The sequence below is a fragment of the Danio rerio genome, chromosome 8 (assembly GCF_052040795.2).
Source record: "Danio rerio strain M-AB ecotype USA chromosome 8, GRCz13ab, whole genome shotgun sequence".
Classification (NCBI taxonomy): Eukaryota; Metazoa; Chordata; class Actinopteri; order Cypriniformes; family Danionidae; genus Danio; species Danio rerio.
The window spans coordinates 61,796,567-61,812,004 of NC_141028.1; the positions used below are offsets into that span (position 1 = coordinate 61,796,567).

Here is a 15,438-nt window from a genome sequence, read left to right on the forward strand (position 1 = left end):
ATATAGTATGAGCATCAATACTGCAATGTGTGTGTACACAATAGTCACATCGCAGGATTCGATTATTTATCAAAGATTAAAAGATAAAGATATTATTAAATATTATTTTTAAACATATTTATTTAATGATGACCATGTTATTGTACATTTGTGTGTTCAATGTTTGTTAGACTCCCCTGTTAGAAAGCACTGTTTATATACACTGACCGGCCACTTTATTAGGTACACCTCACTTGTACCAGGTTAGCCCCTTTTGCCTTCAGATCTGCCTTAATCCTTCATGGCGTAGATTCAGCAAGCTACTGGAAATATTCCTCAGAGATTTTGCTCCATATTGTCATGATAGCATCACACAGTTGCTGCAGATTTGTCGGCTGCACATCCATGATGCCAATCTCCCGTTCCACCACATCCCAAAGCTGCTCTATTGGATTGAGCTCTGGTGACTGTGGAGGCCATTTGAGTACAGTGAACTCATCGTCATGTTCAAGAAACCAGTCTGAGATGATTGAGCTTGATGACATGCTGCGTTATCCTGCTGGAAGTAGCCATCAGAAGATGGAGACACTGTGCTCATAAAGGGATGGACATGGTCAGCAGCAATACTCAGGTAGGCTGTGGCGTTGATGCTCAATTGGTACTAATGGACCCAAAGAAAATCTCCCCCACACCATTACACCACCACCACCAGCCTGAACCGCTGATACAAGGCAGGATGATCCATGCTTTCATGTTGTTGAGGGCAGATTGTGAGCCGAGCATCCGAATGTGTCAGCAGAAATGGAGACTCATCAGAGCAGCAACGTTTCTCCAATCTTCTATTGTCCAGTTTTGGTGAGTCTGTGTGAATTGTAGCCTCAGTTTCCTGTTCTTAGCTGACAGGAGCGGCACCCGGTGTGCTCTTCTGCTGCTGTAGCCCATCCGCCTCAAGGTTGGCCGTGTTGTGTGTTCAGAGATGCTCTTCTGCAGAGCTCGGTTGTAGCGAGTGCTTATTTGAGTTACTGTTGTCTTTCTATCAGCTGGAACCAGTCTGGTGCTTGTGTTAACAAACAGTTAGACAGGTGTACCTAATAAAGTGGCCAGTGAGTATATGCTTGTAATTTATTAGATATTATGCAAATGCACAGATTAGAAAAATACTAAGTTGATCTAAATGAATGCAATCTTTCCAAACAGAGCTGTTTAAATTATCTGGTCAAACTACATTCATATTGCAATATGCAGTGCAGCAAAATAAAATATAGCAATGGCAGATTTTTGCAATACCGTGCAGCTCTAGAGTACAGTAATGCGTGTGTTGTTTAATTTAGTCTCCCCCTGTGGCTGTTTAAGGAACTGCAACAATCACGGCTCTCTGAAAACAACCAATCGGGGTTTTATTAATTAAATAACTGCAGTAATCTAGTTATTTTACAACTCTGATCAACACAAACAGAATGCAACACTGATTTATTGCTCACCAATAGGCCGCAGCAGGACAGTCATTAATAATGTATATTTTCAGAAGACTCTCTGCGCTGTGTGTTATATTCTAGACTATCACATCTCTCTGTGTTTGTCACACGTTATATCACTCACTCAGTCACTCACACGCATGGGGCTATTCTCAGTCTCATGTGCGCTCACTCATTAACTGCGTTTAAATGGAGTCGGACAGAATGTGGCATTTAAACGGCTGCTTAACTGTTTGGTCACGCGACATTATTTCATGAACAGCAAATGAAGGATTGCATGAGGCTCATACAGTGTCGGAAACATCATTCCTATGGGTCAGCACACACTTTCACACATGATTGGCTCTGTTTTAGTGATATATGGTCTGAAGCGGATGGTCCGGATAATACACTTGTGTTATTTTAAGGATGGGAAAAATAGTCAGTGCACCAGGCGCATGATCTAAGATGGTTCTCATTTTCCTAATCAATTATGGGTGTGTTTTGGGCATACTCTTCATTAAAACAATCAAAATCTCATATACCTTTAAAAGCGAGTTGTCCTCGCGTCATGGCAGATTTACATAGCAGACTTTGTAATCGGAAAAACTCAACGCTTCACTAGCAAGGATAACAAATACCAGGTTAACGCCTGCAGACCAACCAGTTTCTTTTTTACACAGACAATAATAACCCTTTACATTTTAAGACTTATATTTTTCATATTTAAATGTATTTACACCACTGTCTGGGGTCAGTTTTATTATTATTTTCAGGTTTTTTTATTCTGTTTATAAAGACAGCATTTATTAAATGTAAAAAAAAAATAAATTATTAAATATTTATTCAAATTGTAAATAACTGCTTTCTTATTGTATGTAGTTTCAAATTAAAATATTACTCTAGTCATTATTGCTTTTATTACTATAAAAATTAATAATAATTAAAGTATTAATAACTATAATAATGAATATTAGAGTGATTTCTGAAGGATCATGTGGCTCTGAAGACTGGAGTATTGAAGCTGAATATTCTGCATTAAAATCACTGTAATAAATGATTAAATTAATTTATTAACTACTTTTGAACAGCTATTTTCAGTGCAATAACATGTCACTATTTTACAATGTGTACTGTATTACTGATTAAATAAATGCAGCCTTGCTGAGCAGGAGAACATTTACAAATCCCACTGACCCCACACTTTTGACCAGTATATGCTGCTGTGCATCCCTGCATGTGTAATAAGCAACATGTATGACCGTTTTGGACCTGTTTATCACTAATTTGCTCTTTAAAAAACAGACAAAAACTTGCACCATTGACTTTAGAGCAGATTATAGTTGGTCAGTGGCCTATTGCAGTAACTCAAAATATCTACACACACCTTCACACATGTGTTTTTCAGAACAGCACACCTACGGGTGCAAAAAATGGGCGCAAATGCATGTACTATTTAAACAATGTGTGCAAGGCTAAAACTAGTAAAAAAACACCTGCCGACAGGTTTATAATCTAATTAATTGCAAACCTCGTCAACATTATTAGACGCACATGCTCAGGGACTGATGTGAGTCGTAGTTCTAGCGTCCATGTTTAAACTGTGTTCGCTAGTGTTTAGTTTATCTTAAAGGACTGAGGCGAACTCTCTGCTGCTTCAGTATGGCCATAAAATAAATGAATATAAATAAACAATAATAAACTGAGGTCAAACTCACACTGGTGGCACTGATTAAACCTCACAGTCAGCAGCTGTGAGGAGATCATGCTCATATGCTGTAGTTTATGCTGTTGTGGCGTCATTAAAATAGAAACTATCTGCATAGCCACTGCACATGTTTAGGACGAAAAGAGAATTGAATCAGCCCAAAACTCTCATTTCGGTGCATCCCTGACTACAAGTAATGCAAGTTAAAGGTACTGTAATCTGATTTCTTATTTTAAAGTAACTATTGCTACTTTTTAATTTGCACAAAAATATCTGTTACTCAATTAAATAAAATAATGCAAATTAAATGCACTTCATTAAAAAGATGGCATATTTAGTTACTTTTGAAAAAGCAATGCAAGATTGTAATATACAGTGCACTAACAGTTCTAAAGGTAACATTTATGCAAGGTCAAGTGAATCTGTGTAAAAAGGAAAATGTGTGCTGACATGCTGAGCATGCACAGAGTCTGACACACTGTCTTGAAGAAGAGTGACAGGCTATGTAACCAATCAGCAATCAGCAGTGGGTCTAGCTCCGCCCTCTAGTATTGTAACTTTCCCCAACACTTATGCAAGGGCAAGTAAATCTATAGAGGTGTACTAACTTGCCTAAAGAACCGGGTTCCATGTGTGAAAGTGTACAATGACACATACAGACGAGTGTTCAATTGATGTAAGATTGATCTGAGCAGCATTGCCATTGTTAGAAGCACACAGACACATGTACACATCCGCATTACCTGCTCTTATCTGAGACGCTTAACCTGTGTCGTGCTGTTGCTGATTTAATGCTTGTTGATGGGGATCTGATCTGACCGCTGCCTGTGTTGGCTGTTACACCTGTCTCTCTCTCTCTCTCTCTCTCTCTCTCTCTCTCTCTCTCCCTCTTATATTCATTTCTCCACAGGCTGGACCGTTTACCACCAAACATCTGAGCGAATCACCTATAAATCTAGTAGCAAACCACGCACTAGATTCCTCAGTGGACCCGTGTCTGTGTCCATCTGTTTGTATTTGTTCTACTTTTCTTCTAATAGCCATAACTCCCTTCCCGTTTCTTTCTGCTCTTCTCTCGTGATTGGCTGTGGTCTTTCTTGTCCTGCGTTTCTCTCATGTTCATGCACTCATCGCATTTCCATCCTCACCTTCAGACGGCACTTTCCACGAACACGGGGTCACGTTTCATCCTTGCGTATGGAACATGGTCAGTCTATGTTATTTAACGTGATGTAAAGTGCGCAGGCCGAGTGACTGAGGTTGTTGGTGTGCAGTTCCGTCTTTCAGTTTAGAGCTGTTTGCTGGTTATTTATCTTTCAAGATCTGAGGTGGACTATCTGCTGCTGCTTTCAGTATGGAACTCACATTGGCAGTATTTAACGCTGGATGACGCACATAATCAGTACCTGAGGTGATCTTTGTCATAGCCGTTTATGCCGCTGTTCATCTGAATGTAAATATGTTGCATTGCTGAAATATCTGATAGCAATACAAGTATCTGGAATGTAATACCAATGCGCCAGCTGTACAGATCTTCGTCACAGTGCTTTATGCTGTCGTTCATCTCAATGTGAATATCTGACAGGACTGAATTGCAGAAATACTTTCTAAAATCGACATGTGTGTGTGTTGGTGTGTACGTGTAAATGGAAATATCTGCATAGCACACTGTACTAAACTGTATAATTCAGTGTAAACAAACCATCGATCCTAATTAGATGTTAAATTTGCGGTCTGTGTTTGTGGAAAGAGCCGTACGTCCACTGGTCTGGCCATCTGTACATTCATAACCATCCCCTGACAGCAGAGAGAGTCTGTTCGGATCAAAGCTTCTGTTTCGTCTCTGTTTATTTCTGTGCATTTTTCCCACCTAAACCCCACTGAGGCGATGAGTGGAGGCGCAGGACCGGCCGGACACCATCAGGGCTGTATCTCAATCTTTTACCTCACTTCTGTTCTCTGTTCTGGTCACCTGCATGCGTCTGACATAGCGCTCTCCCCGCAGCGCATTACATTTATAACCTTGTGTTTCTGTTCTGTTCGGCTCGTAGTGTTTTGTTCTTTAAGGGCAGGGTTTGTTTAGGACAGATTTGCAGTATTATTTTATATTAGATCTGGTTTCTTTTTCCTTCTATAGCCTGATTCTGATCTTTGTTGTGTTGAACACTTATTTTATCTTCTGTAATGTTGATGAAGGTTAAATGTCAGCATGCAGGGCTTTAGCAGACGTGTATAAATGCTGATTTATTCTTCTGTTTAAATGTTATTATCCTTCTTTTTTTTAAGTGTAATTGAAATATTCAGAGACTAACGTCGTGCTTTCTGAGATGCATTTTTTTATTTGTTTTTTATACATCCTGATGTTTGTTGTTTGGTTATAAATTGTGTTTTTATAAGTGAAGATTTAGGAAGGTCAGGATATTCTCATGCAATATTTACACACGTAATACACAATATATGATGACAAAAAAAGTTAAAGACCCCATGAAATCAAAGTGTACTTCATTCATTTTACTTCAGCTTAGTCTTTTTATTTTATCAGGGGTCGCCACAGCGGAATGAACTGCTAACTATTCCAGCATATGTTTCACACTCATACACTACGGCCAGTGTAGCTGATCAGTTCCCCTATAGCGCATGTGTTTGTCCTGTGGGGGAAACCGGAGCACCCCCATCAACCGTTGTTTTTGTTTACATCCCTCAAAATGGTCTATAGCACTTTCCTACATGCAACTCAACTTCACAAGCATGAACACATATTAAAAACAACATCAATGTCGGGTACTCCGATAGACAAACACAAATGCTGTACACTAAATGAACCAAAAGATATATGCAGATTCATGCATTAAATATCAGTGAGGATATTTCCCCCTCTGATGACACGCACACAGGGAGAATGCCAATTAAAGTGTTTCTGCATCAAGTCTGATTAGAACAAACACAGTTCAGTACTGTTGACCGTTACAGGCTGCTGGAGATACACACACACACACACACACACAACACAGACACACACACACACACACACAACACAGACACACTACTGGGGTTAAACCCAGAATAAAAGTCATCTATGCATAATAGCTGTGCTTTAATTAATTCAGTCCTATATGCCTTTATTAGATAATAAAGTTTGCATTGGATTCTCAGTTTGCTCTTAATTATAAATACTACCTGAACACTAAATAAAGCTAGAAATTTGATAAAAATTTAAATATGATGCACAAATGCATTAACACCTCATTTAAAGTGATATATTTACTCCTATAATATATATTCTTTAAATTATTTATAATTAAATTTTAATTTTTTAATTTTTAATTTATCTAGTTATAATTTATTTTCATTAATTTAGTTTAGTGAATATTTAATTTATTTAATTTATTTAAAATGTAACAATTTAAAGTGATAAAAGTTTACTCCTATGATATTTATTTCATTTATTTATAATTTATTTTCACTTATACAATTGAATTTTCTTTAATTTAAAATCTCTATTTAGTTTTATTATTAAATTTTTATTTTATCTATTTATAATTTATTTTCGTTTATTGAGTTTATTTAATATTTTTTGATTTTAGTTAATTTTCTATTTAATTTTAATCATTATAATTTTCATTTATTTAATCTATTTATAATTTAATAAATTAAAGTGATATATATTTACTCCTATGAGATTTATTTGCTTATTCTTAACCCTAAATGTGCTTTTTAAAGGGTTTGTTCACCTACAAATTAAAATTTTGTCTTAGAAGGGTCACATTTGACTATTTTACATGTTGTAATGTAATCCTGTGAATCCACACATCTTTGCACACTTTGAAAAAAGATGAGGATATGAAGACGCGTATTTCAGAAACTGCTGATCTACTGGGATTTTCACGCACAACCATCTCTAGGCTTTACAGAGAATGCTCCGACAAAGAGGAAATATCCAGTGAGCGGCAGTTCTGTGGGCGCAAATGCCTTGTTGAGGTCAGAGGAGAATGGCCAGACTGGTTCCAGCTGTGTGCGCTGTGCAATAGGGGCGGGATTAAACTAGATGACTAGACATTTTAAAAAGCGAGTGATTGGTCTGTATCTAAAAGTTCTGTTCAGAGAGGTCATGTTTTGATCCTCAATTGGTCTCATGCAGTCAGGTGATGTGATTTCACAGGTGAACAGTTCACTAAACTTGAACTTTGCACTGCAGCAACCTGCGAAACTTGTCGCATGAGCTTGCGTTTCTGGTCTGACGCATTCACGTGCATATGAATGGAAGTCTATGAGGAGAAAAGTGCAGTGTGACCATAGCTTAATTTAAATAGCCCGGTCCAGCCCGATAATAGAAAGGTGTACCTAATAAAGTGGCCAGTGAGTGTGAATGTAACAGTGTATAAAAGCAGTATATAATAAACAAAATATTAATAATAATAACATAAATAAGACATTACATCGTACTAACACAAGTGAAAATACATTCAGAGGGGTCAATCCATCTAAGGAATGCAATGCAATGAAGCATAATTACTTTTGACTGAAACTTAAAGTGACTTTCCCAATGTTTACCAGCACTGCATCCAAACCATTTCATGGGGTCTTTAGAGCAGAAGAATATTTAGATGATCATTCATACTGATTAGATTCACATTGCATTAATCTGTATCAAGAGTCTGTGTTTGTCCATCCACACCCGTCACCCTCATGAGCTCACAGAGGAAGCTGATCTGTTCTCTGATTGGTCGCTGTGCTTTCTTGTGCAGCAGCTTGTCCAATGGGCTGAGCCGTGTGCTTGTCCCCGCCCCTAACGTCTGTGTGTCTGTGCTGTTTGGTCTTGTAGGGTCCACTCTGAAACGACTATGTCTAGGGAAAGAGCGCAGCAGTAGTAACTATCCCACTTTCTTCTTTTTCCTTCCCTCCCTCCTTCCGGTGTTCATTTATTTATTTATTGTCTTGGCATGAGCGTGCGGTCACCTGTGTGAGAAGTGCTTGCATCAGCAGATTGTGAATTATTGTTTGATTATTTTACTTTTGTTTTAGTGCATGCTGATATGTCTGTGCCGTGCGGTCAAGCCTTTGTTTTAATCTAATGAGTTCCTTCCACTCATTTAAGTGTGTATTGTGTGTGTATGGATGTGTTGGTTGTTTGGTTCTGTAATCATCCAGCTGCTTGATTACAAACTATAATCAAGTGATCAAACACAGGATTAAACTGTGCATCATAGCTGTTTGTTATTGCATTATAATGTGGCACAGCTCAAGAGTTACACCACTTTTATATATGAACACATTCCCTATCTTCATAAATGTGTGTATAGAGGTCAGTAATCAATCAAGAAATTGAACGAAACTCAATTTTAGATGAATAATGTAAATATAATTGAGCGATTATCAAAGGAAATATTTGTAAATGAGTAGTAATTAAAGGGTTTGTGTACTCTGTAATGTAAATTCTGTTATTAATTAAGCTTCATCTTTCACTGAGAGCGTTGTTCGTCTTCAAATCATAGATGAAGATATTTTAGATGAAATCCTGGAGCTCTCTCATCTTTCATGGACAGCAGTGGAGATGGTGGACCTCCAGAAAAGTCTTCAGCGCTTTATCTACTGAGATGTCGAGCACTTTAGTGATGATAACTTCTTGCTAGTAATAACATCAGAAGTGGAAATAGCTGAATTTGGATGCTGATGTGCCTTCCTGACATGGAATGCAGCCTCTGAATATAATTTAAATGAATTTTCTATTTTTATTTATTTATTTATTTATAACTTATTTTCATTTATTTAATTTATCTTTATTTAATTAAAAAATTATTTAATTTTAATTATTTGTATTTTTATTTTATTTATTTATTTATAACTTCTTTTCATTTATTTAATAAATTTTTATTTAATTAAAATTTTTTAATTTATTTTTAATTACTTTAGTTTTTATTACTTTAATTTATTTTTTTTATTTAATTTTTAATTTAATTTTAATTAATTTAATTTTTAATTTAATTTTAATCATTTTAATTTTAATTGATTTTATCTATTTAAAATTTATTTTCATTTATTTAATTTGTTTTTTTTTCATTTTAATAATTTTAGTTTTTATTTATTTATTTATAATTTATTTTCATTTATTTAAATTGTTTTTACTTCGTTTTATTTTTCATTTAATTTAATTTTACATTTTTATTTAATTTATTTATAATTTTTATCATTTATTCAATTAACGTTTATTTAATTTAAAATCTTTATTTAATTTCGTTATTTTTATTTTTAATTTATTTAATAATTTATATATTTATAAATATAAAAATAATTTATTTTTAAATTATAATTTATTTTTATTTATTTAATTAGATTTTTTTTCTGCAATTTATTTATTCATTATTTCATCTAATTTATTTTTATGTAATTAAAATTATTAATAAAATTTTACTTATTAAATTTGTATTAATTGTATTTATTTATATTTAATTGTAATTTTTTTCAATTTATTTTAAATTATTAAATTTTTAATAATTTTTTTGTTATTTATAGTTTATTTTCATTCATTTAATTTATTTTATTTTAATTTAATTTCTTTATTTTATTTTAATTATTTTATTTTATTTATTTATTATTGTAATTGGTGTATTTTTTTTATTTTTTATTTTAATCTGCATTTTAGTTTTGGACAGTTTCTTTCAAGTAAAGGTTCACTTGTTTGTTAGTAAAATTGTAAGAAAAATTGAATGAAAACAAAATCCAAAAACTTGTGCATTATTGACTAAATAAAATTGTAAGGAGTAACAAGTCCTTTTTCTCTCTTTAAAAAATACAATTTAGTAAAAACATTCACTTTTATATTTACTCAAGTATTAAAAAAAGTTCTGTCATCATTTACTTGTTTCAAACCTTCATTAGTTTCTTTCTTCTGTCAAAAAAATGTTGAAGAATGTTGAAAACCGGTAACCATTGACTAACATAGTGGGAAAAATAATACTGCGGAAGAAACTCATAAAGGTTTGAACCCACTTGTGGAAGAATAAATAATAAGTAAATTTTCATTTTTGGGTGAACTTCCCCTTCAAGTACACTAATTAAGTTAAATTGCATAAATACTGGACAGGAGAGCTCCAGGATTTCATCTAAAAAATGTTAATTTGTTTTCTAAAGATGAACGAAGCGCTCAGAGGATTGAAACGATCACGATGGAGGGGAATTACTGACAGAATCTTCATTGTTGTGTCATCGAACCCATAACTTGAACATGGTGAATCGGCTGTAGTTGAGCAGCGGACGGGTCACAGAGCTGTCTGTCTCAGAGTTGTAGTTTCAGCTCTTCTTCTGTGTTTCTCAGGGTCTCACAGTACTGCTGCAGCTTCATCATCATCATCCTCAGCTGTTCCTGCCTCTTCGGCTCGGCCTATCACAGCACTCGTACAGGCTCAGGCCAACAACAGCAACAACAAAACCGGCACCTTCACTGATGATCTGCACAAGCTGGTGGATGATTGGGCGAAAGAGACGCTTGGCTCCGCCCCTCAGCCCCGCCCCCCTGTGTGTCAGATCAGACCATCTAGATCTCATCACGGCTTCCAGACCGGCCACACTCACAGTCAGGTACTGCCCGTATGGACTGTTGTGATGGATGGATCGCTGTCTCCGGGTCCAAGCCGCTACTCATATGAATTCAGAACATATTTGTTCATGGCCACTTTTTAGTTATTCATTCAATCATTCATGTTCTTATTGGCTTAGTCCCTTTATTAATCAGGTAATAATGCTAATGAGATGGAGAGATGGACACTAGTGGGCGGGGCTTTCCCCCTCTGATGACACATACACAGGGAGAATGTCAATCACAGTGTGTCTGCATCAAGTCTGATTAGAACAAACACAGTTCAGTACTGCTGAGCATTACAGGCTGCTGGAGATACACACACACACACACACACACACACACTTATAAATGTAAGTTTTGCATAATAGGTGCTCATTAATGCATACCAAAATGATTACTCGATCTGATGTTGTTGTTGTAGATGCGAGGCTCTGCCCCTCAGTTTGGTCTGCCTCTGTCCTGTCCGCTGACCGCAGCTCTGGGTCCCATCATGCCTCATAACCCGTCACCCGTTCTCCAGCACAGCGGCTTCCTGATGCCCACCGCGCCCTTCGCTGGGATGGTGTCCGCGCCTGTGTTCCCGCACCCGTGGCCCACTCTTCCCAGTGCTGTGGGCATGTTTGGAATCGTCCCGTATCCCACCATAGCCAACCCAGCCATCCAGACCTTCCCGATGGTGCTCAAGAGTCCAGACGCGGCCAGCAAAAGCAGGACTGCATGAGCTAACTCACTGCGTACGCTAATCAGACGGAGAATCACAGTTACAGCACATTACACACACCAGCGGACCACCTGTGTGTTTCAACTGTTTCTGGATCAGTCTGACAGCTGCAGATGATGATCGACACTTCTGTGCGCAGCCTGTAAATATCAGGTGTGTGTGTGAGTGTGTGTTTGTGTTGATTAGCATGAGTGTGTTTGTCTCAGATCAGACCTGCCTGCACCTTCCCCTTCTCGGTTTTAAGTTTTAGCTCCTGAAGTTTAACTCTTTATTTGAGCTGTGGCCAGACACTGATCCTGAAATATCTAGATATTCTCTCTTGAGTCTATTCTGAGTGTAGAGTTTAACCGCAGATCGTGCTCTAGACTAGTGTTTAACAGCAGACGGCGCTCTAGGCTAGAGTTTTAACAGCAGACAGTGCTCTAGCCTAGAGTTTAACAGCAGAGGGCGCTCTAGACTAGTGTTTAACAGCAGATCGTGCCCTAGACTAGTGTTTAACGGCAGACGGCGCTCTAGGCTAGTTTATAACAGCAGACGCCGCTCTAGGCTAGAGTTTAACAGCAGACGCCGCTCTAGGCTAATGTTTAACTGCAGAGGGCGCTCTAGGCTAGTTTATTGCAGCAGACGGCGCTCTAGGCTAGAGTTTTAAAAGCAGACAGTGCTCTAGCCTAAAGTTTAACAGCAGAGGGCGCTCTAGGCTAGTTTATAACAGCGAACGGCGCTCTAGGCTAGAGTTTAACTGCAGACGCCGCTCTAGGCTAGTTTATAACAGCAGACGGCCCTCTAGGCTAGTGTTTAACAGCAGACGCCGCTCTAGGCTAATGTTTAACAGCAGACGCTGCTCTAGGCTACAGTTTACCAGCAGACGGCGCTCTAAGCTAGTTTATAACAGCAGACGGCGCTCTAGGCTACAGTTTACCAGCAGAGGGCGCTCTAGGCTAGTTTATAACAGCAGACGGCACTCTAGGCTAGTGTTTAACAGCAGACGCCGCTCTAGGCTAATGTTTAACAGCAGACGCCGCTCTAGGCTACAGTTTACCAGCAGAGGGCGCTCTAGGCTAGTTTATAACAGCAGACGATGCTCTAGGCTAGTGTTTAACAGCAGACGGCGCTCTAAGCTAGTGTTTAACAGCAGACGCCGCTCTAGGCTAATGTTTAACAGCAGACGCCGCTCTAGGCTAAAGTTTACCAGCAGAGGGCGCTCTAGGCTAGTTTATAACAGCAGACGGCGCTCTAAGCTAGTGTTTAACAGCAGACGCTGCTCTAGGCTAGTGTTTAACAGCAGACGCCGCTCTAGGCTAATGTTTAACAGCAGACGCCGCTCTAGGCTAAAGTTTACCAGCAGAGGGCGCTCTAAGCTACAGTTTACCAGCAGACGCTGCTCTAGGCTTGTTTATAACAGCAGACGGCGCTCTAGTTTTATACTCTCTAGTTTATAGTTGATAAACACTAGCCTAGCGCACTATTTGCTGTAAAAAAACTAGCCTAGAGCACTCGAAGTTAAACACTATCCTAGAGCGCCGTCTGCTGTTAAACCCCAGCCTAGAGCGCCGTCTGCTGTTAAACCCCAGCCTAGAGCGCCATCTGCTGTTAAACACTAGCCTAGAGCGCCGTCTGCTGTTAAACCCCAGCCTAGAGCGCCATCTGCTGTTAAACACTAGCCTAGAGCGCCGTCTGCTGTTAAACACTAGTCTAGAGCGCCGTCTGCTGTTAAACACTAGTCTAGAGCGCCATCTGCTGTTAAACACTAGCCAGTCGTCTGCTGTTATAAACTAAGCCCAGAATCAATTCAAGAGAGAACAGTGATGTATTTTGAAATTCTCTGTTTCATGTTTCGGGCAGGTTTTCGCCGCAATCTCTACTCTGTATTGAGGTGTGATGCTTTAGCTAGCCTTCAGTTCTACTGCCATAACATTTGTTTTTTTTACCCAGAATTCAACTGCGGAGTGACTTCACTATAGCCTGAAGTGTATGCAGAATAATATGGGAAAAAGCCAGCTCATTTCATGTGTGTTTCTAAAAAGAATACTAATGCTCAGAGTTATCAGCATCCATTATGATTTATCCATCAATGAAATAAAAGTGCAGTGAATTCCCAGCGCTCTGCAGTGTCTTTCACTGGCGGATTACTGAAATATCCACAGGATCAAACTCATGAAGCTGATTCAGGATGATGCAGTGCCTTGATCAGTTCTAGTTTTAAATAAGCATGGCTCTGGGTTTAACACGGCTCATTTACATTTCACCTGTAATGATTTGGCTCTTCTCCTGTGCTTTAATGGCTGAGCTCCATTCATAAGCAATACTGCACTACAGAAACACACCCTCACTGATGTGTCTGAGGAAGGTTTGTTTACATGCAGAAACCAAAACACTCAGTTATGAATGACTAACTATCAGCTGATTTGAATGGTTATTAGGAAGGTTTGAGGTCAGATGCATGCACTACACCTTCCCATCATGCCCTGCTACAATGTGAAAACACAGAACACAGATACAGTCATACCCATGAGTTTATTTACATTACTCAGAGGTGTCATTTGCTTTGCATAGTGCTTTATTTTTGCCTTCATGTTCTCGGCTCGTTTATGAGCTCTTGCACAGTGTTGATTTTGTTGAGCTTTTAGGACGGCAGTGCAATTGTAAGCTGTGACTCATATTTATTGTTGTTTTTTTTAATAAATAAAGTGATCATGCATTTTAATATTGACTCATGCAGAAATCTGATTAATGGTAATAAATGCTAATTACATATATGACAAGTTCATATTTGGATTTCGCATATTAAACAGATGTCACATGCAACATATATTTTTAAAAATAGCAACAAATGGTGGTTACAGTATATATTAAAATGAAACCCTTAGAATTAAAAAATAATTACATATTGGCTCAGATATAAAAGCTATTATTTAATATAAGTTAAAATATGGCCATATATGAACAAATATATCTATATATTTGAACATATATGTAGATATTAGTCATTGCAATGACTGAAAAATAAATGTAAATGTAATTTTTCCCTTTTGTTCAAATATATTAGCTACAATTTAATATATATGTTCCAATATGGCCATATATGAACAGAAATATCTATATATTTGCACATATATAAGTAAATATTTGTATTTTTAATTATTGAAAATAATGTAAACAGACATTTTTGCAATTTGGAAACATGCTGCATGTATAAACTATTCCAGCCAACTATTCCAGCATATGTTTTACACAGTGCATGCTCTTGCAGCTGCAACCCAGAACTGGGAAACACCCATACACCAATTTAGCTGATCAATTCCCCTATAGTGCATGTGTTTGGACTGTGGGGGAAACCGGAGCACCCCTAGGAAACCCACGCCAACACGGGGAGAACATGCAAACTCCACACCGAAACACTAACTGACCCAGCCGAGACTCGAACCAGCGACCACAGTGCTGAGCCACCATGTCGCCCTAAATTTTACATGTGAAATCCAATTATGAACTTGTATGCCATATATGCAAATGACATGCATCAGATTTCCATATGGAGTGTAAGACGGACCCCACATGTGAGTTTACTCAGTACAGTTATATTTGTGTGTGCTGATGCTTTTATTGTCCTGTTTACATTTCTGCTGGTCAGTGTTTACCCACTGATGCTGCTTCTGTCAAACCCACACCACTGCCAGACGCTCAACAATGATTTATTTTCACCTTTATTGTAATGCTTTTTCTTCTCCTGAGTGTTGTTGCATCCATGGGGTTTGGTTTGTGTGTCTGTACAGGATGTTTCTGATGCCCTGTTGAATGTTTCTGGCAATAATGACTGCACTTTGTTTGTGACGCACTGATCTGACGTGGCGTTTTCGGACTCTCTAGTTTTAATGATTATTTTCCTCTGTGAATGACCGCTTCTGACGCTTTACTCGGTTCAGACTCAGACAATAATGCACTCACTACACAACGACTGTGTACAAGTTTAATTAAAAATAAATCAATATTTTGTGCTTAATAA

At 37.7% G+C, this 15,438-nt stretch overlaps 1 protein-coding gene across 8 annotated transcripts in view; it reads left to right on the top strand.

Annotated features, from left to right (window-relative positions):
• Positions 1 to 15,438, top strand: part of LOC101883538 (serine/threonine-protein kinase WNK2) — a 50,799-nt gene extending 35,361 nt beyond the window's left edge. For 2 of the 8 annotated variants that reach the window (XR_015498616.1, XR_015498614.2), the window contains exons 28-30: positions 10,454 to 10,716; positions 11,139 to 11,591; positions 13,371 to 15,438. Coding sequence is in view for 4 of the 8 variants with exons in the window: in XM_087265610.2 (XP_087121736.1) it covers positions 4,052 to 4,150; positions 7,964 to 8,008; positions 10,454 to 10,716; positions 11,139 to 11,438 (707 nt within the window). In the remaining 4 variants the exon portion in view is untranslated. Of the gene's footprint in view, positions 1 to 4,051; positions 5,637 to 7,963; positions 8,009 to 10,453; positions 10,717 to 11,138; positions 12,715 to 12,796; positions 12,988 to 13,104 lie in introns of those variants that run through there. The other 6 variants (XM_087265613.1, XM_087265612.2, XR_015498612.1 and 3 more) reach the window with 5 other exon arrangements.